General features: G+C 43.7%; 1 protein-coding gene across 1 annotated transcript; it reads left to right on the top strand.

Annotated features, from left to right (window-relative positions):
- Positions 1–49: 49 nt before the first annotated feature.
- EEF1A2 (eukaryotic translation elongation factor 1 alpha 2) lies at positions 50–23,237 on the top strand. Its single transcript, XM_044663878.1, has 7 exons — positions 50–426; positions 4,557–4,736; positions 7,983–8,279; positions 17,505–17,655; positions 18,486–18,742; positions 21,081–21,315; positions 22,855–23,237. The coding sequence occupies exons 1-7, from the start codon at positions 283–285 to the stop codon at positions 22,980–22,982; spliced, it is 1,392 nt and encodes a 463-aa protein (XP_044519813.1). The 5' UTR covers positions 50–282; the 3' UTR covers positions 22,983–23,237.
- Positions 23,238–23,778: the final 541 nt, after the last annotated feature.

Below are 23,778 nucleotides of genomic sequence, written 5' to 3'. Positions count from 1 at the left end.
GAGAGAGAGAGAGAGAGAGAGAGAGAGAGAGAGAGAGAGAGAGAGAGAGAGAGAGAGAGAGAGCACCCAAGTCTGTGCCAGCACTAGAGCTGCTGGCAAGGTCTTCCTGGATGGAGCTTTTGTTGGGGACTCTTTTGAACCTTTGTTACCTATTTTCTCTTCCAGGCTGCACAGAAACTCGGCTCAGTTTCCACTGTCTGAAGAACCCCCCACCCCACCTAATATCCTAACCTTTTAGGTTGAATTGGCCCCTTCCCCTGGCCCCAACACACACCCTTCGAGATGGGTAAGGAGAAGACCCACATCAATATCGTTGTCATAGGCCATGTAGATTCAGGCAAGTCCACTACTACGGGGCACCTCATATACAAGTGTGGGGGCATTGACAAGAGGACCATTGAAAAATTTGAGAAGGAGGCTGCAGAGGTGAGTGAAATTCTAGTGGTTTGTTGTATCTTCCCCCATTACTCATCCCCTTCTTCCCCTACTCTTCCCCTTTCACTTTTATCCCCATCCCATCATTTTCTTTCCCCCCTTCTATCTCATTCCCCCTTACCCCTCTTTATCCTCTCCCCTTATAGTCATCTCTTTTTCCCTTCTCATTTCTATTCTTTTTCTACATTTTCTCCTGTTCCCCTGCCCTCTCTTTTTCCCATTTCCCCACTCCTATATTTTCTTCTCTCTTCTCCCTGTTATCTTCCCCTTTTTCTTCTTTTCCCCTTTCTCCTTTCCTTCCCTATTTCTATGCTTTCTTCTACCTCTCTTCTCTTCTCCTCCTTCCCTTTTATTTTCCGTCTTTTCTCCCGTGCCTTTCCCTGTCTATTCCTATGTTTTCTTCTTCTCCCCTTCTTCCCTTTCTTACCCCCTTCCCTCCTCCCTTTCCATCTCCTCTGTCCTTTCCCTCTATCCATTCCTGTTTTCTTTTTTTCTGCTTCTTCTTCCCTTTATTTGACTTCCTCTCTCCTCTCCTCTCCTCCATTTTTCTCCCCTCCCGTTCTCTCCTCTCCCCTCTCCTGTCCCCCTCTCCTCTTTCCCCTCCTCACCCCTTTTCTTTCTTCTCCCCTTCCTTCTCTTTTCCCCTCCCCTCCACTCACCTCCTCTTTTCTCCTCTCTTTTCGCAATCCTTCCCCTTTCTCTTTCCTCTCATCTTCCCAAGTCCCCTCTTTTACCTTTTTTCTCTTCCCTTTCTTATGCCCTTTTCCTCTCCTGTCCTCCCCAGAGGACTGGTTTTCTCACAGACAGAGCAGATCAGTGGGCTTGACCCCACTCTGTTGTAGAGCTCATTTTACCTCTTTTTGAAGGCAGGACAAGTGTGGGGCTTTGTATGTTAAGTACACAATGCATGAAACCTGGCATCTATGAGTCTATGATATTATCTCCTGGGTTCTGGCCGGGGAAAAAAGCAGCAATAGGAGAGCAGAGCCCCAAAGCTCTGAGTCCCTGGCCTGCACCAAAGAACAAAGGTTCAAGATGAAGGAACTCACTTCACTGCTGTGCCTCAGGAGCCAGCCTTGGCTGTTTGTCACTTTGCAGCTGAGTTTTTCAGGCTTTAAGTGGAGCTGGGAGCCTTTGGCCAGTGATGCTATTGAGTTTGCTCTGCAGAGAACCTAAATAACCTTCCACAATAATTATATCTTACTTGATTGCCAACCGACCCTATAAACAGGGAGGTTACATTCAGAATGAACCTTGGTATTTGATAAATATTTGTTGGTTTTGTTTAATTCAGATCAAAATGGTTTTAATCGTGTTGGTAAAAATAATATCCCTGAGGTCCCCCAAATGTTAATTGACCTTTCCCAGATAATGATTCCTTTCTGGTGATTGAAAGCAGAGATTGGTGTACCCAAAATGATTATGGGCTGGGCAGCTCTTCACCTCTCCCAGAGACCAGCCAGAATATGCAGGACTCAGAGTTACTATTAATAGCCAATTGACTGAGCTTCCTGACTCCATTTTCTGATGCTGAGCTGTGGAAGGTTTTTCTTTCACAAGGTTTCATTACTAGGAAATGGAGGCCTCGAGTACATGTAAAAAAACCAAACTGCAACTTTGCCCTTTGCCAAGGCTGGAGAAGCTACCCTAGCCAGAGAGCCCTGAAGCAGCTGCTGGAAGGGGGTGGGGGAGATGGAGAAGGACTGGGAGTTTTTCAAAGGTGGTGGGTCTGAGCCTTGCTGCTCTTGTTCTGTGTGACCTTAAGAACACTACCGCCCATTGCTTACCTTAGCTAAGCTGAAAAGCTCTGTGTCCTTCTGGACAGAAATCAGTGGTTTCTTTGTATGGTTTGATCTCAAGTGGGTTGAGTCCAAGACTGTGTTTGAGGAGAACTTGGTACCTGACTTAGGGTTGGCATGGCCGACCTCAGAGTGCTCAGCTGGAGGGAACATCCCCCGAGATGGTGACTCATTGAGTCAGGTGGATGTGAGGCCAAGGGGTCTGTAAATTATCTTCCTTCATAGCCCCCTCTGTAAGGATTTGTGGACAGGGTGCCAGTTAGACCAAAGGTCTGGAGTTGGGAGAACCTGAGTTCAAATCTAACCTTAGATACTCTTTTGCTCTGTGGCTCTTGGCAAGCCACTTAATCCTAATTACCTAGCTCTTACTGCTCTTCTGCGTTATAATTGATAAGATACTTAGTATTGAGTCTAAGGCAGAAGGTAAAGATTTATTTTTTTTTAAAGAGTCTGCTGGCAGGAATGTGTATGTTGGAGTTGGTCAGATGGGCCCAAGGGAAAAAGTTTTCAAGATACCAGCTTGCATTTAATAACATAGTTGGCTCTCTTGAGATCAGTGTGCTGAGGGAGATGACAGTCACATGCCCATGACAAACTACTTCATAACCTTTTTGGTCAATTCCCTAAAGAAAACCTGGCACCCAGATGTTCTCAGCTGTTTGTTGGTAATTAGAGCATTAAAAGTACCACTATCTCTACTTTCTTTGAGGCTATAGCTTTAGGAAAATTCAAAGGCATTTGCCCTGGTTTTTGGGCTGGGGGCCTCAGAACCTCTTAATCTTGGGCTTATAAACCTTCTAAAATCTGCCTTGTCAGATGAACTGAGTGGTTCCCCTCTCCCCTCCTTATGCTCACTTCACCTGCCAAAGAAGGGAGAAAGTTATAGCATGCCTGAGAGAGCATGGAGCTCCCTCCAAAAGCTGAGACTTACTTCTTTGGCAGGAAGGTTTTGCATTCTGAGGAAAGCAAGTCCCATAGTGGGGCCCTGTACCCAACCACCTGTCCCCTACTCTTCTCAGCTCCAGTCTAGTGCTGTTTAGGGTGCTCTAGAACAGCTGATTCCGACCTGCTGGCCCCTCTCTATCCACCCGAGGTTCTGCCTTCCTTTGCTACCTGAGGAGTCATTGCTCACTGAAATATTGTGTTCTGCTCAGAAAGTGCAAGTCCTCTACCCCTGAAAGGGTTGTGCTTCTGGGCCAAGCAGCTGAGGCTAGTGAGGGAACCATGATTACTACTTCTGCCATACAGGTTGGGCCTGGAAGAGGGATAAAAAAGAAGCCACAGATCTAAGTGGCAGCAGGTTGTAGAGGAATGAAGGATGGTCCTGGCAGCAGGAGATTTGGGGTCAAGCTTTGACTTTGCTGCTTATGAACTGTGTGATCTTGGGCAAGTAATTTTACCTTTCCTGCCCTCTTTTCCCCTCTCCTATGGGACTGGATCTTTAAGGATCCTTCAGGGAAAGCTGGAAAATTAGTCGATATTGCATGGATTCATAAGGTTTTAACAGAAGTTTAATAGATGGAAATACCTAGATGCATTATCATTTCTTGGATTGATGCAATATAACCCCTAACCTCTGGGGAAAGCAGAGCCCCTATTAACATCAGTTAATTTGTTTATGTATCTTTGTTTCCTCTACTATTTAATTCTTCTATGCTCCCGTTTGCTCCCCCTACTGGGGTAGTTTGGAATGAGCTCTATTGAGGAAATGCTTCTGACTTGACAGTTGTGTGAGTGAGGGGGAAGAGAAGGAGAGGAACACAATATTTCATGTTTTCCTAGATCTAGAGGCCATCTAGTCCAAGATTCCCAATTTCTATATGAAGAAACCAAGCCCAGGGCGGTCTTGTGACCAGTCCTTTGCCTTACCTAAGTTCATACAAGTAGGAAGTATCACCGAAGGGATTTGAACCCAAGCCCTGTGACTTCAAAGCCAGTTCTCTTACCAGTATTCCATGTTGCCTTCCTAGAGGAAGGGAAGTGAGCCTTACAAATCATGTGCTCTAGTCCCCTCACTTGGTAAAGAAGGAAGTAGGTCTCAAGAGAGAAAGTAGATTGCACAAAATCACACAGCTAATGCCATCACCAGGACTAGAATTCAGGCTTCCTGGCATCTAGTTTAGTGCTCTTTTCCTTTAAAATCAACTGCCTCAATTTCCAAAGATATACTTTTTGGTCATTAGTATTTATTATCAATCACATAAGACCATGCAGGATCCAGTGCTTCCCGATGCACCAAGATTGAATCTGTCACTCTGCTGTTTCTTTCCTAGGATAACTTATCTCTTTCTATTATTTCTTTCTTCCCTGACCAATATTTAGATGGGGAAAGGCTCCTTTAAGTATGCCTGGGTCCTGGACAAGCTCAAGGCTGAGCGTGAGCGGGGGATCACCATTGACATCTCTCTCTGGAAGTTTGAGACGACCAAATACTACATCACCATCATTGATGCCCCAGGCCACAGAGATTTTATCAAGAACATGATCACAGGAACTTCCCAGGTGGGTAGTAACTCTGCTGATGCTGAGGAAACTGGGGTATGGCAGAGGGAGAAAGTGAGAAACAGGGAATGGGTTTGAGAAAGTAGAGGTTTCACTGTAATGGTGCAAATTCCATGAATAATAATCATCATAGCTAACAATAGCAGCTAGAATTTATATTACACCTACTGCATATCAGGCACTATGCAAAGAACTTTACAAATATTATCACATTTGATCATCCTAATAACCCTGAGAGGTAGGTGCTGTTATTATTTCCATTGTACAACTGAGGAAACTGAGGCAAGCAGAAGTTAATTGCTTGTCCAAGGTCGCATAGTGAGTGAATATCAGAGGACTCATTTGAATTCAGGAATTCCTTACTCTTTGAATTTCACAAATTCCTTACTCTAGTACAATACTCTATCCACCGTACTACCTAGCTGGCATAAAAGTAAAGTGGATATTGGTGAGATTCTTTGGGTATCAAACTCTTCCGTTACAGAGGAGTTATTCTTGCCATGTGTGAGCAGCCTTCTCTTCCTCTCCCTTCTTCAGATATAAGATCTTGCATCTTTTGACATTGCCAACTTGTGCTAAGTACCACCACCATTTTTTAAAGGAACTGATTAAGGAGAGATAGGTACAATAGTGCAGGTAGGGAGCTATTTAAGAGAACTTAATAGGATTTACTTTGGGGTTTATTATTAAAGACAAGTTAATATCGACACACATACACAGAAGGATTAAAACACTAGCGGTGATGCTTTCCCATACTTATTTCCAATAGTGAAGGAGGCAGAGTAGTGAGTATCAGTTCCATCTAACAGATGAAGAAGCCGAGATCCAGAGAGGCAGCATGGCAGCAAAGATGGGATACTAGTCCTGGATTTGATTTGTTGCTGAGCCACTTTCTGCTTGTATGACCTTAGGTGGTGCAATAGATACAGCTTGGGGACTAGAGTTGGGAAGACTTGAATTTAAATCTGATCTCAGAGCCTATTTGGTTTTGTGACTCTGGGAAAGCTCCTTAACCCTGTTTGCCTCAGTTTCCTCACCTGAAAAATGAGCTGGAGAAGCAAATGGCAAACCACTCCAGTATTTTGCCAAGAAAACCCCAAACGGGGTCACAAAGAGTCAGACATGACTGGAATGACTGAATAACAAAACATAAGGGAAGTGGGTGATTTAGAAGGCTGCTGAGGCTCCTGTGGGTTTAAATGGAGGATCCTATGATTCTTTCAGCCTCCCTAAAGAGTGGTCTGAGATAATCATTTACCTAATGAATGGATAAGCTAAGACTAGGACATAGTACTTCATGTCTTCAGGATGCCATTCTCTACATTACATTACCTTCCTCCCCAAATCCAGGCAGATGTCAATAAATGCATCCTGTTGGGGTCTAGGTTCAGCGCATGTAGGAGTGGGAACTAGGGAAGTAACTGTGATATTTCTGTGACTAGATAGGGAAGATTAAGGGAGAGATATCGCTTCTTCCCTGATCATTCTAGAAAAGTATTTTGGAAGACACAAAAATTGGGGTGCTATTTGAAAGGAATAGCACCCCAATTCCTCCTTTCAAGAGGAAGCACAGAAGTTGAAATGGGAAAAGGGAATGAACTGAAGCATCATGCAGGCTTTGAATGTGGATGTTGGCTGAGCAAATAGTATTTTTTTTGGAGCCTTAGGACAGTTCTCTCCGTCCAGCCAGTACCCCTTTGTACCATCAATGAGTGTGGGAGCATTAGTTAGGCCATAGGGAGACCTACTCGGTGGCGAATTACAAAGTGGCCCATGATAGAGGCCCATGTACATCTCAGCACATATCCATCACTGTGATTCAATTCAAAGCTGGATTTGAGAAGTCATCTGAGCAAGAAAAATGCTGATGACTCAAGTTGGTTGGAAATGGTGGCAGAGCAGGTGTTTAATTGCTCTCAGGGAAGGAGGCTGCTGAGACTAACCAGGGAAAAATTATTTGCTGCCTCTCCTATTTTCCAGTGAAGAGTTTTTGGAAATGGATGTTAAAGGATTAGGAAAGCCTAGTGAGTGCCTGGTCCAGTGATGGCTCCTTCACTGAGCAGCAAATGGGAGAAGGATCATCTCTGGGAGATGTATTATGAGAATAGCTCTGCCCATGGGCATTCAGACAGGTTGTTTTTCCCTTCCCAAGATCTTCTTCTGTCTCCAGGGCTGAAGCCATCCCTAACTCTCTCTCCACCTTATGTCCAGCAGTAGTAAAAAGTCTGATGGGGTCTCAGGCTGAATATTTGACTTCTACATGCAGAAAGAAGAGCAGATGTGGCAGGAAGGGTGCTAGTTTGGTGTTGGTAGGGCAGTCAACTTAAGCCTTCCTTTTAGTGACTTGACTATTAATTCTGGTCTCAATCACCAGGAGGCCAGAGTTAATTAGCTTTCTCTTTTTCCAAATAGGGGACATGGAGGAGATATCCATTGGCATTCTTGATCTATAGATAAGAGGAAAACCATGGAATGCTTTGGAGAGTTGTTGGAAGGTAGAGGGTGATTGTGAGGAAGAAGAGTAGTAGGAAGCATGATGGATAAAGCATAGCTTCGAGTATGAGCACCTGAGTTCAAGTCCAGTCCCTGCCGTTTATTACCTATGTGTCCCTAGGTTATAATGATAGCTAGCATTTATATAGAGTTTTGAGGTTTACCAAAGTACTTCATATGTGTTATCTCCTTTGATCTTCACATCTACCTTGGAAGGTAACTATTGTTATTATCCCCATTTTATGGCTGAGGAAACTGAGGCAGACTGAGATCAAATGACTTGGCCAAGAGAAACACAGGAGGTATTGAACTTGGGACTTTTTGATTCCAAATCCAATGCTCTAATTTATCAAATCTCTGTGTGTCAGTTTCATTATTTGTCAAATGAGAGGGTTGGATAAGATGGACTGAGATTTTTTTAGCTCTGAATCATGATTCTCCAAATGTGAGACTAGGCCAACTGATCTCTCCCTACTACATGTGACTAAATGGTATAGTGGATAAAGCACTGGGTCTGGAGTCAGGAAAGCTTGAGTTCAAATCGAGCCTCAGATACTTATTATCTGTATGACTTTGGGCAAGTCATTTATCCTTAGTTTCTTCAATTGTAAAACAGATATGATAATATTAGCACTGACCAACCAGCGTTGATATGAGGAACAAATAAGATAATATCTGTAAAGTACTTGGCACACAGTAGGAGCTTAATTCTTGTTTTCTTCTTTCCTTTTTCTTCTTGCCTCTCTTTGCTAGGCTGATTGTGCGGTGCTGATCGTGGCTGCTGGTGTGGGAGAGTTTGAAGCTGGCATCTCCAAAAATGGGCAGACCCGGGAGCATGCCTTGCTGGCTTACACTCTGGGTGTGAAACAGCTTATTGTGGGGATCAACAAGATGGACTCCACAGAGCCCCCCTACAGTGAAAAGCGGTATGATGAAATTGTCAAGGAAGTCAGCGCCTATATCAAGAAGATTGGCTACAACCCTGCCACAGTTCCTTTTGTGCCCATTTCAGGCTGGCATGGTGACAACATGCTGGAGCCATCCCCAAATGTAAGTGGCCTCCCCAGAAATCCCCTGGGTAGTTTGCCTTCTTCAGGGAGAGCCAATGGGGCTTTTCTTGCTCGGATGGTGACGGCTTCTGACACCTGTGTAGGATGGAGAAACTTTTACGACCCTCGAATTTGGGGTAGTGCCCACTCCCTCAACAGAGAAGTATCATGATTATTTCAGAGAAGACAGAGTGCCCCTGACCAAGAATTGGTCTGTTCTGCCATGATCCTGATTCAGAGTAGCCCAGACAAGCTTTGGTTCAGACACATGCAGATGAGAAGCCAGACCATTTGGGAGCACATGGACTAGAGAGGAAAGGTCATGACCATGGTCCAGAGATTGCCAACTTTTTTCTTCTCTCTAAGGAAGCTTAGTGGCACCCGATGTCTATGAAGGGCATGGAGAAAGGAATAAGTCAGGGACAAGTTCCTGTTTACTGGCTGGCCATTTCACCATGGAGAGAGGCACAAAAGTGAGCTGTGTGATTTCCATTTCACTGATGTGGGGGCTTTCTCTCTTGACCCAGATTGTACTCCTCCATGCCCTTCACCAGTGGACCTTCCATAAGTTTCTGTGACCAAAACTATTCAGCAGCTAGTAGCCCACCTGCCAGTGTGTGAGTGTTTCTGAGCTTATCTAGACTGGCCCTCAGACACATAGATCATCACTGCGACTGTGCTTGAAGCTTTTCCAGCTAGTTGGAGCATCCTGGAACTTGTTAACTGAAGTCTTAGAGCTGGAAGGGAGCTTAGAGGCCAGCTAGCCCAATTCCTTTGTTTTACAAATGTGGAGTCTGGGTTATTGTGGCGTAGGCTGCTTAGTTCTTCTCTTTCCACTGACTGGTCTTGATTTCTTCTCTTCTTGCCTCTTTCTTCTATCACACCAGGATGGAAATACCTCCCCAGAGCAGCTCATGCTTTGGGGCCTGGTATTCAGGGACTCAGGGCTTTGCTGTTCACTTTCTTCTAGGAAGCTGGACTAGATGGTTGCTAAAGTTGCTTCTGTTGCTAATGTTCTATGCCTCTATGCTCCTTCCTCCCCAGGAAAGAGACAACAGGACAGGTGCCCTCCCAGGACACATGCCCATGTCCTGAACAAGCAGCAGCAGCAGCAGTAGCAATAGCAGCAGCTCCTCCCTCAGCTTTGCTTCAGGAAGGTGGCCAGCCAAAGGTCTCTAGTTGCTCGACTGGAAGATGATCTTGGACATTCCTTCCAAGAATAGCTTATGGGTGGAAATGATACCTGAGCCTGGGGACTGATTTGAATTTTGTTCTCCAGGAAGGGTCTGGCCAAGGGTCTGGGTCTTTTCTTCCTTTTTCCTTTCCAGGTCATAGGATTATAGATTTAGGAATTAAAGGGACATTTCATCCAAACTCATCACTTTACAGATGAAGAAATTGAAGCCCAGATGGGTGTAGATGACTTGCCCAAGTCATAAAGGCAATAAGTGGCAGAACCAAGATCTGACCCCTGGACCCCTGACTCCAGTCCCAGGTCTCATTCCTACCACACCAAGCTCTCTTCTAGGCAAACACTAGCAGAAAGGAGGAAGGCTCCTCAAAGCAGATTCATTATTCCTCTCCACTGATGTGGTACTGGGGATAATAAGCTTATCAGTTAGAGATGAAAAGCTGTTTTACCTGTTGTGAGTGGCTGAAAAGGGGATCTAGGTGGTGCAGTGGCTAGAGCACCACTGGTCCTGAAATCAGGAAGTTTCATCTTTCTGAGTTCAAATTCAGATTCTTACTAAACTATGTGACCCTGGACAAGTCCCTTAGTCCTGTTTGCCTCAGTTTCCTCATCTATAAAATGAGTTGGAGAAGGAAATGTCAAGTCACTCCAGTAACTTTGCTAGGGGCGACAAAGAATCAGACACAACTGAATGACTACAAAATTTAGGGAAAGCAAGTGTTCCTGTGATTTCATTAATCTAGGGAATTCTAGGCTGAGGAAGCTCCATCTGCTAATTCAGGTTGGCTCTTCCTCTTCAGTTTATAGTTTTAGAATGCTGCCTATAAGATAAGTGACTTGTCCAGGGTCACACAACCAGTGTGTCAGAGGAAGAACTTGAATCCAGATCTTCCTGGATTCGAAGCTGTCTAATCACTAATCAGTTTTATTATATATAATATATTTGGGTATATTTAACATATACACAAATATGTGCATACTTAAATAGGTACGCATGAGTATACACACATACCCCTAATCTCAATAGGAAGGACTCTTTGTCTTCTCTGTCCTCTGTCCTTGTTGGAACCCAAATGCAGGTCATTATAGTTATTCCTTCCTTCTTCCTATTTCCCTGAGTCTAGACTTCTTAGATAATACAGATTGATGGGCTTTGTTTCTCTCTTCCCTCTCCTAAGAGCCAGGCAAGGTGATTTCCCAGGGTGGCTGGGACTCTCAGTCTGAGAGTGCTGCCCAGTTTGTCCTTCGGTAGCAAGGAAAGGACAGTAACTGTGAGCATAATTCAGCAAAGGGAATCTCTTGGTGGTCACCATGCTAAAGATCTTGCAATTAATGGCAGCTTTGGAATCTGTCATTTTCTGGTAACTAGGTGCTGGGAAGCCCAGCCTTCATTATCTGCTGGTCATACAATGACAGAGGAAACAGGAGAGGCAGTTTTGGAGAAAGCAGGGAAGGTTGTGGTTCCTTAAAACTCCTGAATCTGGGACTAGGAGATGATTGTGTATGAAGGGACTCTAACTCCATTTCTGAGTGCAAGAAGGCCTCACAGGGGATACTGGAGCGTCATGAGATCACAATGTGGCATAGATAGTGGTGTGATAATGAAACCTAGACCTTTAGCACAACCTACCTTATGGGATAGAACTGGGCATTCTTTGATCTAGAAATCCTGAAACCCTGACGAATAGTTTGGGTTGAGTTCCCAGAAATTTACATGCATGCAATGGGCATCCCAGAGACAAAATGAAGCTTGGTGGTTAGTCTTCTGTGCCTCTCCTGCCTGATGCTCAGTTTATTTTTACTGTGCTCCCCATATTGAACTTCTTTTGCCTGGGTCCTCTCCCAGGGTGTTGGCTCCTAGGTAACATGGAGTGTGTTACAGTGGAAAGAGAGCTGACTTTAGAGTCAGATAAACTAGGTTGGAGCTCTGGTGTCATTAAACATCATCTGCATAACTTTGGGCAAATCACAACCTCTCTAGGACTCAGTTTCCTTATCTGTAAAATGAAGAAGTTGGACTAGATGGCCCCTAAAGTGTCTACTAGTTCCAAATTTGTGATTTTATTATGGGCATCTTTGGGAGATGATGCACCTGAATGTTGTTTAACTGGTCAGGATTTCAGGTCAGAAAGAAAGGGAGGATTGATGCTAAACCTTGTCAGGTCAATGGGGAAGATATTCAAAAGTGGTTCAGGACCTTTTTCTTGTTTCCCAAATTACATCACATAATCAGCCTCCAACCTAGGCAATATATAAGGACAATTCTTCATTAATGAATTGATCCATTTGATACAAGCAAGTCAGATTGCTATGAATATGAATTCCTTTCTGCACTGTACTACTTATCCTTTCTGCTATTTCTTTCCTCCTGCCTGGGTGAAGAGATCCAAGTTCAATAGCCCAAGGGTTAAAATGAGTCACTCTGTCTCTGTCTCATTCTTTCTTCTCTCCTTTAACTGATTTTCATTCTCTAGGTCTCCCTCATCTTTGAGTCTTCACCTTATTCTCTTACTAGAATTCCTTGTGGAGATCTGGGTTTCTGAAATTCTCATCAATGGAAATGCTCATTTGTTTCTTCTGCTCCTTCATTGCCAGCCCTGATTTCTTTGAAGATAGGCCTTCTCTTTTGACTTATCACCTTGTAGATGAGCTTGGGGTCAATGGGTAGGAGATGTGGCCACTGCCCTGTCATTTAGGAAAACTAAGTTATAATTTTCCCTCTTCCTAGCTTGCCTTTTCCAATGTCCTTTTCTCACTTGGAGGAGGCCTGACCTACTTTTCTTCTCAGAGAAGCCTGATAGGGACCTTATCTTCAGCCATTCTGAGCAGAGCCCTCTGGTTTCTTCTTTTTTTATTTAATTTTTTTAAATTTAAAAAAATTTCATTGTTTTTTAAATCCTTATCTTCTGTCTTAGAATCAATACCGTGCATTGGTTCCAAGGCAGAAGAGCAGTAAGGGCTAGGCAATGGGGGTTAAGTGACTTGCCCAGGGTCACACAACTAGGAAGTGTCTGAGGCCAGACTTGAACCTAGGACCTCTCAGCTCTAGGCTTGGCTTTCAATCCACTGAGCTACCTAGTTGCCTCCAGCCCTCTGGCTTCTTATAGCAGTATATCCTGGGTGTGGGACAGTTGCTTCTAAAGAGGTAACTGGAGGGAGCTTAAAGGCCAAATTCTTATCATATCTTGCAAGTTAAGTTGGCTCAGTGACTACTACTAATTAATAAGAATTCCAAAGCACAGACTTCTGAGGCCATCTCTTCCAATTTATACCTCAGAAAGAATCCCTTTTATGACATACTTGACAAGTAGCCACCCAACCATAGCTTGAAGACCTCCTGGAAGGAACAATCCATTCCTGAAGGAGCCTGTTTCGCTTCTGGACAGCTCTAATAGTTAAGAAGCTTTCCCTTCACAAGGAACCCATCACCAATAATTGCTTCTGGTTCTCTGGATAAAGAGAACAAGTTTAATCCTTCCTCCACAAGACAGTCCTTCAACTATTTGCAGACGCAAGGTTTGCTAGAAGGTCATCATTGGGCCCAAGTGGGAGTGGAGGGAGTAAAGTTGGAATCAGAAAGATCCTGAGCAGCTTTGAAATTTACTCATGCTTCACAACATATTCCTCAAGATGCTGTGAGCCTAATAATGAACTTCTCCCATCTTTTCCTTCCTTCTCTTCTTCTTCCTCCTCTCTAATTTTTATCGATATTTTTCATTTTTACTCCACATTTCCCAAAGTATTTCTCTTCCTTTCCCCAGAGCCATTCCTTATATCAAGGAATTAGAAAGAGGGGGGAAAAAGTTCAGCAAAACTAAGCAACATATTGAAAAAATGGGACATTACTGGAAAGTCCCATATCTGTAGTCCCCTACTTCTGTCGAGAAGAGAGAGAAGTGCCTTCTCTTAACTCTTCTGAGATCTTTTGGATGGGGACACTCCTTTGAATTGTGCAGTTCCTGCTCCATCCTTCCCTGTCTTCTCATCCTGGGTGATTCTATTCTCCATTCTTATTTAATGCCTCTGTAGAGAATCTGCCTGTCCATGGTGCTGGAGGCTTTCTTATGGAATCTTTAATATCCTACTTAGGGCCTCAGTGTAGCACTCAGACTGTCTGTTAGCAAAGGATAAGAGAAGTTCTTCCTTACCAAACATTTTTTTTAAATTAAAATATTTTTTCCAAACCCTTACTTTCTGCTTAGAATTGATACTAAGTATTAGTTCCAAAGCAGAAGAGTAGTAAGGATTAGGGAACTAGAGTTAAGTGACTTGCCCGGGGTCATACAGCTAGGAAGTATCTGAGGCCAGATTTGAACCCAGGTCTTCACATCTCTAGGCGTGGCTCTCTAGCCACTGAGCCATCTAGCTACCTCTCAAAGGTTTTTCACATTTTCAATTTAGGTTTTGGGGAGCTTTCTTTCCCCACTTTGGGAACACATTTCTGATTTCACAATGGAACGCCATGGGTCTCACTTTACAGAAAGTAATTTTAATTGGCTTTGTTGGAATTGGTCCATAGCATCAAGTCAAGGACTCTTGTGGATTAGGTTATGCTTGCTTGTGTGCTGTTTTGTATGTGTCCCTAAATCCTTATCCTGTGCTTGTGCTGCTTCTTCCTTTAGATGAGGGGCTCCTCAAGGGTCAGGGCTATATTTCCTCCCTCCCTTGGACCAGCCTGTCAGTGCTCATGGAAGCTCAGTCAGAGGTTTCTAAGCTATGAGCCCTAGGCCATGGAGGGATGGAGTCTCAACTCCAACCACTGGCATTCCCTATACCCAGGAGAAGGGAATCATCTCAATGTGGGCCCTTCTTGCTCCAAGTGCCTATGATTAGCTGTTGAAGAAAGAGAGATGTGACTCTGAGTCATCCTGAGGGAGAGAAAGAGGACACCTCCTTCATGGTGCAGTTTGGTTTATCTTAGGAAGAAGTGACGTTGGAGGCATTTTGGGAACATTTTCCTCATCCAAATCTCCACCCTCCTTCATCTGTGTTGCAATTCCACTCTCTAACACTGTTCTGATGTGGAGGAAAAGCAAATGAACTTGGAATTAAAGATAATCTGGAAGGAATCCAGAGAGGTCATCTCACTTACCTCCTCACAACTCCCGTATTTCTAATGTCCCTTCTTTCCATTAGAAGAACAATAGTCCAGCTTTTGAGGCGATTACAGAGAGCTTTCTTTTCCTATTCTTTGTGAGCCAGGAAACCTCTCCATCCCCGCTCTCTCCCCTGCCCAACTGAGCCATCTGTCCTTAGGAGAGGGAAGCCATAGGGCAGTCAAGGTGAAGGGCATCTCAGGGATCTACTCCAGCTCATCCCTGGCTGGGATCCCAGGAGCAGCCTGGGCTGCTTAAAGAACACTAGGATAGAGGGGAGACATCTGAGCCATAGCTTGGGAGTGGGAGGAACAGAGCCTGGCAGAAACCCAGCTCACTGCAGTGAGAAGAGAAAATGTGAAGTGAATGTGAGGAGCTTCTGAGTACATCTGTTGCCCAGGGCATTAGAAACTGCTGGGATCATCAGGAAAGCCAGAGTTGGGGGCAGCATTGGTGTGTGTGTGTGTGTGTGTGTGTGTGTGTGTGTGTGTGTGTGACAAGCTTGCGTATGTGCCTTCATGGATGCTTGTGGGTCAGATCTTTCCTTTCCAATCAGCATTTCTTCACAAGGTTTTCAGAGACATTCAGAGAATGTATCTTGAAGATTAATGTTGAATGGATGGGTTAATGATAACTAAAACTAAAAAGAATGTTAGAAATAGAAGAAAAAAACCTTAAGAGATCATATGGTTTAACCTCAATTTGTGATTATGAATCAGAAATGTGGGATAAGAAAGTTCCTACAAACCCAAGTTGAAAACCTTTGAGGGGCAGCTAGATGGCTCAGTGGATAGAGAGCCAGGCCTTGAGATGTGAGGTCCTGGGTTCAAATCTGACTGTAGATACTCAGATACATTTATATTGTACTTACTATCTACCAGATACTATGCTAAGGGCTTTACAAATATTATCTCCTTTGATCCCCACAATTTATGGAGAAATCAAAGGCCCAGAGAAATGACTTGTTAATGTTACCCAGCAAGTTATTTTATATGCTTTTTATTTCTTCTCCTCCTCCTCTTTTTCCATCTCCCCCTCCCTATCTTCTCCCTTTTCCTCTTCTTCCTCTTTCTTCTCCTCTTCCTCCTCTTCTTTGTCTCTTTGTCTCTCCTTTTCTCTCTTTCCCTTTGTCTTCTTTCTTCCCTCCTTCTCTCTTTTCTTCTCTCTCTCTCACTGCCTCTTTCCCTCTTTCCTTTCTCCTTCCTTCTTTCTCCCTCCTTCTCTCCCTTCTTTAATTTTTCCTTTCTCCTCCTCTTTCATTTTCTTTCTCTCCCTTCCCCATCTCTCTTTCTCCCTCTGTCTCTCTCTTTCCATGTCCCTTCTTTATCTCCTATACACTCTCTTTATCTTTGCCTTCTCTCTCCCTTCCTCTCTCCTTCCTTCCCCTCTATCTCCTTCTTCCCCCCTCTTGCTTTTATTCTTTCTCTTTCCTTCCCTCTCCCTCTCTGTCTATCTCTCTTTGTCTCTGTTTCCTCTTCATCATCTATCTTTAAATATGATCTGAAGGTAAGACACTGGGATTCGCCCTGATAAAACTTGGAGGTGACATTTATTTTCCCTTTCTGTTGCAAATAGCTTTATGTCAAAGGGCATTTTGTTTTAGAGAAGTTTCAAGAAAATAGGAATATTATAATAATAGCAATAAGATCAATTGAATGTGGTAATATGTATTATATTGATATGACATATCAATATATGACATAATAATATAAGAATAAAACCAAGAATAGCTAGCATTTATATAGCACCTTCTTTGCTAAGGGCTTTACAATTATTACCTCATTTGATCCACACAACAACTCTTCAAAATGGTTGCTCTTATTATCCCCATTTTACAAGTAAGGAAACAAGCAAATAGAAGTTAAGTGACTTGCCCAAAGTCAAAACAAATAGTGGCTGATAGAAGGAAAGAGAAAAGGGTGAGGAGAGAAGGAGCCTAGAGAAATAGGAGAGTTAGAGGGATGGGGAAGGGAGAAGCAAGAGCAGGGAAAAAGGGGAAGGAAGGAGGAGAGAAAAGAATGAGAATAGGCAGGAAAAGGGAAGGGAGAAGGGAATAGGGTTGTTAAGGCTGCCATAGGAAATACAGATGTGGAAAATTTTGAGCATCCAGTGTCTTTAAGAAATGGAAATGAAGCAAATTAAAACAAATATTTCAGCAATTAGCCATCTGTCACTGAGCCCAGCCTGAGAGGCAAGACAGGAGGTAAAGGAGAAAAAGATGGAAAAGCAGGGAGGATAGGGTGCAATAAGTACTGGTGTTTTGTTGACTTCTGAGCTTGGAAGGGCTAGGATGTTCAGGCTGAGTTTCTTACTCCAACTCATTCAATTTTTAGCACCTATCCTTCTATTCTTCTCTTATTTCTTCTGCCTTATGTGCTCTGTCTGTGAGCACATGATGCATATGGAAAAAGGGCTGGATGTGGAGTCAGATGTTCAGGGTTCAAATTCCAATTCTGCCATGATAAATAAGTTACTTCACATCTCTGGGGCCTCAGTTTCCTCATGTGCAAGACATGGTGATATGGACTCAATCACTTTTTTCTTCTTTTCTATCTCAACTGTATTTGAATCCTGACTTTTCTAGTCTTGGGCAAGTTATTTCAACTTTAGATTTCCTTTGTCTATAAAATGAAGGAATTAAATTAGTTGGTCTCTAAAGTGTATCTCCTTGACTTAGTGGGAGGCAAGAGTTACAATATCTCTGGAGATTAGAGAATTCTGTGCTTTGAGGAGAGAGAAAAGCTGGCTGGTAAAGGAGCCATTAGGAGCTGTCCATGACATCCTTGATTCATTAGTAGACTTTCCTAGGGATCCAGAGGGAATGACTTGTGGCTAATCAGCCCACCCTGTACTTAGCAATGACTAGCTCAGCTTTTTCTTGATTTAGCTCAGTTGGGCTCTTGCCTTGGCTTTCATTTCTGTCTTTTCTGTTCTACAGATGCCTTGGTTTAAAGGTTGGAAAGTGGAGCGGAAGGAAGGAAATGCCAGTGGTGTATCCCTCCTGGAAGCCTTGGACACCATTCTGCCCCCCACTCGTCCAACAGACAAACCCTTGCGCCTCCCACTTCAGGATGTCTACAAGATTGGAGGTGAGAATTCCAATCTTTCCTTTGCTGTTCCCTGTGTATGCATTTATCTCATAGAGTACACTGTATCTTCCAGGAGACAGGGAATGGATTTAATTTATTTCCTCCACACAGTAGCTGCCATAAAAGTCTTATACATATTAGGCACTTGATAAATAGTTGTTGACTAGACATAGACCTAAAGAAAGCCTACATGGGGCTGTGGTAAAGATGAAAGAGCCCTGGGTTTGGGAGTTCTAGTCTTGGCCAGAGTGAATGCATGGATCTCAGTCTGTTTCTGTTCCATCTGTCTGGCTATTTCTCTCTCCTAGTTTCTGGTTTCTTCTGCTACTTTTTATATGGTAGCCATTTCAGTTTATTATCATCATCTCGAGCATGATGTAATGTGTAGGGCATTGGACTTGGAGTTGGAAGATCTGAGTTCAAATCCTGACACACATTTCCTAGCGGTATGATCCTGGGCAAGTCACTTTTCTCTAAACAGCTTCCTCATCTGAAAAATGATCAAGTTGGACTTGACCTTTAAGATCCCTATTTGTTCTAAATCTATGATCCTATGATCTAGGAGCCTTCTAGAAATAGGAACAAAAAATAAAAATTAAGTAAATTTATTTGACAACTCTGATAAAATGTTTGGGAGAAGAGGTGGGAAGCTTTGGCTGAAATGAAATCTTTGGGTTATTGATGGATTTTCAATGATCCTTGTTCCAGTTTCATCTTAGACCCTGGAATCTCCCTTCATAGTCTTCAGGATTTCCAGAAGCTTCTCTTTTTGTGGATTATTTGTCTTTCCTTTATTTTCCTCTCCTTCACCTCTTACTGTTTCCTCTCAGGTATTGGAACAGTGCCTGTGGGCCGAGTGGAGACAGGGATCCTTCGGCCAGGTATGGTGGTGACCTTTGCTCCTGTAAACATTACTACGGAGGTGAAGTCAGTGGAGATGCACCATGAGGCCCTGAGTGAGGCCCTTCCTGGAGACAACGTAGGTTTCAATGTGAAGAACGTGTCTGTCAAGGATATCCGCCGTGGCAATGTCTGTGGTGACAGCAAATCAGACCCTCCCCAGGAGGCTGCTCAATTCACCTCCCAGGTAACTACAACCATCTTGCTCTGCCTTATGGTAGGCAGGCAACTTTGGGTTAGGTGGGGGGAAAAGGGAAGGTGATGGGAAATGTGACTGATGAGATAGGAAGAAGGCAGTTGGTAGGAGGAATGGAATGCAGAGGACTGGGCTGGTTGTTGTTGGTTGTTGTTCATCCTTTAAAGAGGACCAATGACACTGTGGGGGGGGGACTCAATTTTGGGCCTTTGGAAATACTGGAGGGTGGCCTCTCAACATTAACAAGATGATTTCCTGTTACCTTTTCCCCAATGATAGAATTTATGATATAACTTAACCCTAGTGATTTCCCATAGAAATCTGACCTACAGTTTTGACTGGTGATTCATTAATTAAAAATGACCCAGCTTGGAGATGAGGGGAGGATACTAAAGACTGGGCTGTAGAGTAGTGACTCAAAAAGGAGAGGGAAACTAATTTTCTGGTAGAACTATGGACTGGGAAGCTGGAGACTTGGAAGCCTTTCCCCTTTTATGACCATTGCCCCAGGTTTACTGCATGAACTTCATAGAGTCATGGGATTTCAGATCTAGAGAAAGAAAGAATGTCAGAGACCATCTAGACCTTTTCATTTTATAGGTGATGAAATTGAGACCCAGGGAAGGTAAATGACTTGCTCAAGGTCACCAAAGTAGTGGTGACTTGGGGACAGGAATACTCTTGCTCATGGGTCATTGTCCTACAATAGTTCTGGGAACATGGATGGTAACCATCCAAACTCTGGTGCTCTGAGTAATCTTTGATACACAGAGCTTCTGATTGTCTAGAAGGCCTCCTGGTGGTTAAGCTGTGGAGGCAGTGCTTCCATAAAGAGGATTCTCTGAGTTTGTTGTTCCAAAAGAGAAGCAATTTCTTCTGACCTCCCCCTCATTTTATTTCTTCCTCTCCCCTTCCTCCTCCCTTCCCTTTTTCTCCTCTTTCCCCTCTTCCATCTTCTCTCCTCTTTCTTCCCCTCGCCGCCCTTTCCCTTCTTTTCTCTCCCTTTCTTTCTCTTTCTCCACAAATTCCAGCCAGACATTTGGTGGCCTGGCAATAGAGGGAGCCAGTATGAAGCTGCATCTGTATCTGGGAGGGACCTGGCGATGACTGGTTTAAGAAATAAAAAAGAAAACACCCTCAGTTTGCCCACCTGGTTGTTTGCCAGTGGTGGTGCCTTTGTTGTAGGTGAAGATCTAGTGAAGGTGTGGTCCCCTCCTCAAGCCTAACAGGAAGTTACAGGTTGGAGCAGAGTTGGGATCAGCCCAGGAACTGGTGCTGATGTTTAGGAGATATATGCTCTTTTAGAGATAGATACAGCCAAGTTCTCCCAGAATGCAATGAGAAGTATGCACAGGGGCTGAGACTTTCCAATCATACACAGGACTTCTTGAGGATTAATTGGTCTAGGTCTCCCTTATCAGATTCAGGGCTTCCTAATGGTTGGACTGTGTTTTTCCTCAGAGCAGGGATTCTTGATGGTTGGGCTATTTCACTTGCATTTCAGTCTGTCAATCTACAAGTACTTACTAAATACCGACTACTATGCTTTTGGGATACAAATATTAAATACTGATGGCCTGGCACTTGGGATACCAATACTAAGAATGAAACAATCTCTAATCAAAAGAGATGCATCACTACATATATCACATTATATCTGGGGCAGCTGGGTAGCACAGTGTGCTGGAAATCCAGTTTTGGATACTGACTAGCTCTATGACCCTGGTCAAATCACTTAACCTTTGTCTGCCTCAATTTCTCTACCTATAAAATGGGAATAAATACTAGCACCTATATTCCAGGGTTGTTGAGAGGATCAAATGAGATAACATACATAGAGTTCTTTGCAGACCTTGAAGCCTTATATAAATGCTAGCTATTATTTATTTTTTTTTAACCCTTATACTTCGGTGTATTTTCTCATAGGTGGAAGAGTGGTAAGGGTGGGCAATGGGGGTCAAGTGACTTGCCCAGGGTCACACAGCTGGGAAGTGGCTGAGGCCGGGTTTGAATCTAGGACCTCCCGTCTCTAGGCCTGACTCTCACTCCACTGAGCTACCCATCTGCCCCTAGCTATTATTTTTCTGATGGGAGAGACAAGAAGTAAATAAGAATATGCAAAATAAATTTAAAGATTTTAGAGAAATCAGTTAAATCCAAGGTAGCTTGGGGAAAAAAGCCCATTAGCAATTTTGGGGTGGGAAGAGCAGGAAGCACTTCCTATAGAAAATGGTGTTTAGTATTCATGAAAGAAGAAAGATACCCTATGAGGTGGACTTGGGGGATACTTGGCCAGAAGCTGACCTCATCCTCCTCTTATGTTCCTTAGGTCATCATCCTGAACCACCCGGGGCAGATCAGTGCAGGTTACTCGCCTGTCATTGACTGCCACACAGCCCACATTGCCTGCAAGTTTGCTGAGCTGAAAGAGAAGATTGATCGTCGCTCTGGCAAGAAGCTGGAAGATAATCCCAAATCCCTGAAATCTGGAGATGCTGCTATTGTGGAAATGATTCCTGGGAAGCCCATGTGTGTGGAGAGCTTCTCCCAGTATCCTCCCCTTGGTGAGAGATTACTTGGCTTCTCTCTTTCATTCAACAGACATCTTATCAGGAGTGACAGAAACAGGGAGACTGTATTTATAACCAACTCTCCATTTTCTACACAAGTGGAATAGATAATTGTAAACAACAGATAATCCAAAACAGCAGACAACTCCAAAGTAAATTATTTTAGGACCATGTTTTCTTGTAGTATATATATTTTTCTATTAGGTTGGGCTCAGTGTTGGTTTTCTCTTAGAAAGTACACGTGATGGAACGTAGGAGCCTGATAGGGCTGGGGCATTCTAACTGGTTAGAGAAACTGACCAAAAATTAAAGATTTGCTGTGAATAATCCACAGTCACCAATCCATACACTGAGGAATGACTGTATTTGGTGAATGCCTTATTTTGCTCATAGTCAACCCAGGCCACTTAAATGCCCACTTGTAATTAGGACAAAGAGTATGTGTGTATAGTAGGGATCAGTAGTCTGAGAACTTTCAAAATGTTTACATTGAATTCTCTGATCTATCAGTTGAAAGCATTTTAGAATGCCCTTGGGCTTGAGAATGGAGGACCTATCTCTTGGGGGTGACTGCGGGAGGATCTATCTCTTAGGAATCATATGCCTTCCTAAATTCAGAACTTGGCATGACTCAAAGGTCTGATATTGACTTTGGGAAGGGAGGAGGAAGAAGATCAGTGAGCAAAAATGAGACCAGTTCCACCACAGACAGATGGTTCTTCAACTCAGACTGTCATTCTTTCTTGAACCCTAGTTGTTAACTCCATAGCCTATTTTTTTAAACCCTTACCTTCCGTCATAGAATCAATACTATGTATTGGCTCCAAGGCAGAAGAGTGGTAAGGGTAGGCAATGGGAGTTGAGTAACTTGTCCAGGGTCACATAGCTAGGAAGTGTCCAAGATGAGATTCAAACCCAGGACTTCCCCTCTCTGAGCCTGGCTTTCAATCCACAGAGCCACTTAGTTGCTCCCTACTCCCTAGTCATTTTAGTGCTACTTGCCAGGGTCAGTTCTATCCCTGCTGCAGGCCTATAGATAATAATAATAATCAGACCCGTTTCTTCAGATGATTTTTTGAGCACCTACATGGAAGATGGATTGGAGAGGACAGGGACTGAAAGCAGGGAGACCAGTTAGGCGAGTATTAGGGAAAGGGATAGGGCTTGGAACTGCAATTTTATTGATATAGGGAGCTTTCACGTGAGGAAACTCCCTTTACCAATGAAACTCAGCACCCTGCAACTTAGTCTTAGAGTTGTCCAAAGCCCTGAGAAATTGTTATCATATGGTAGAGTTGAGCTTGAATCTAGGTCTTCCTGCCTTTAAGGCCAGTTCTCTATCTCTATACTACCTCTTGGGAGGCTACTACAATCTATAAAGTAGGCTATATAACAGTTTGGGCAAGAAGTAAGAGAAGAAAGCAGGAAATTGGCTTCCTAGGGATAGCCATGCTGGCTCTTTTATGAATGTGGATGTGGATGGGACCTGTTCTGGGCTTTCTCTCACTCTCCTCCATTTCCCCTACTTTACAGGTCGCTTTGCTGTGCGGGACATGAGGCAGACCGTGGCTGTAGGTGTCATCAAGAATGTGGAGAAGAAGAGTGGAGGGGCAGGCAAGGTGACCAAGTCTGCACAGAAGGCCCAGAAAGCTGGGAAATGAATTGTGGGCTCCCTGTGCATGGTGCAGAAGCCCTCCCCAGCTCCCAGACGCTGTCACCTTCTCCCCCCCGAGGCGCATGTGTGCACATCCGCTTGTAAGAGTTTATATGTCAACGACTGGATGCTCATTATCAAGGTCCAGTGGAAATTCTTTAAAAGGAAAAGCACATCCCAGCGTTCGTGAAGCTTTACTGTCCCAGCATTTGTGAAGCTTAATGTTAATTTTACCAATAAACTGGTCTGACATCCACAAAAAGTGGCAGGCATGCGTGTGTACATGAATGAGAGTTTGTGTATATGTGTACGTGTGTGTGTATTCATGTATGTGTGTCTGTGGTGGTTTGGGATAGATCCACTGATTCTCTGTTGGGATCTGGCATTGGGCAAAGGGATGGGGATGCTACTCTTTCTGATACTTTCTGGGGATGAAGAATTCTACCCTAGTTGTCAGGTTAAACTGCAAAAATATAGGTAATTTGTGAGTTGTATGAGAAAAGAAGAGAGTGGCATAGTGGATAGCAGGTTGATCTTGGAGACAGGAAGAGCTGGACTCAGATTCTGCCTCTGGCACATACGAGCTGTGTAACTTAACTTCTCAGTGCTCTAGGCACCTCTCTAAGAGGTCCAGGTTAATTGCTGATCTGCATTGGTGGAATGATTTTCCATATTAGGAGATTCATAAATCTTTAATATCCCAGGTCCATACCAATACTCCTTCCTTCCCTTCCCTGCCTCCCTCTACATTCCTCTAGAGAAATCAATACTTCCTTGGTGTGAAAGTAAGTCCAATGAGATCG

Source organism: Gracilinanus agilis, chromosome 2 (assembly GCF_016433145.1).
Source record: "Gracilinanus agilis isolate LMUSP501 chromosome 2, AgileGrace, whole genome shotgun sequence".
NCBI lineage: Eukaryota > Metazoa > Chordata > Mammalia > Didelphimorphia > Didelphidae > Gracilinanus > Gracilinanus agilis.
The sequence above is the reverse complement of the archived record's forward strand: the minus strand, read 5'-3'. Positions and strand labels throughout refer to the sequence as shown.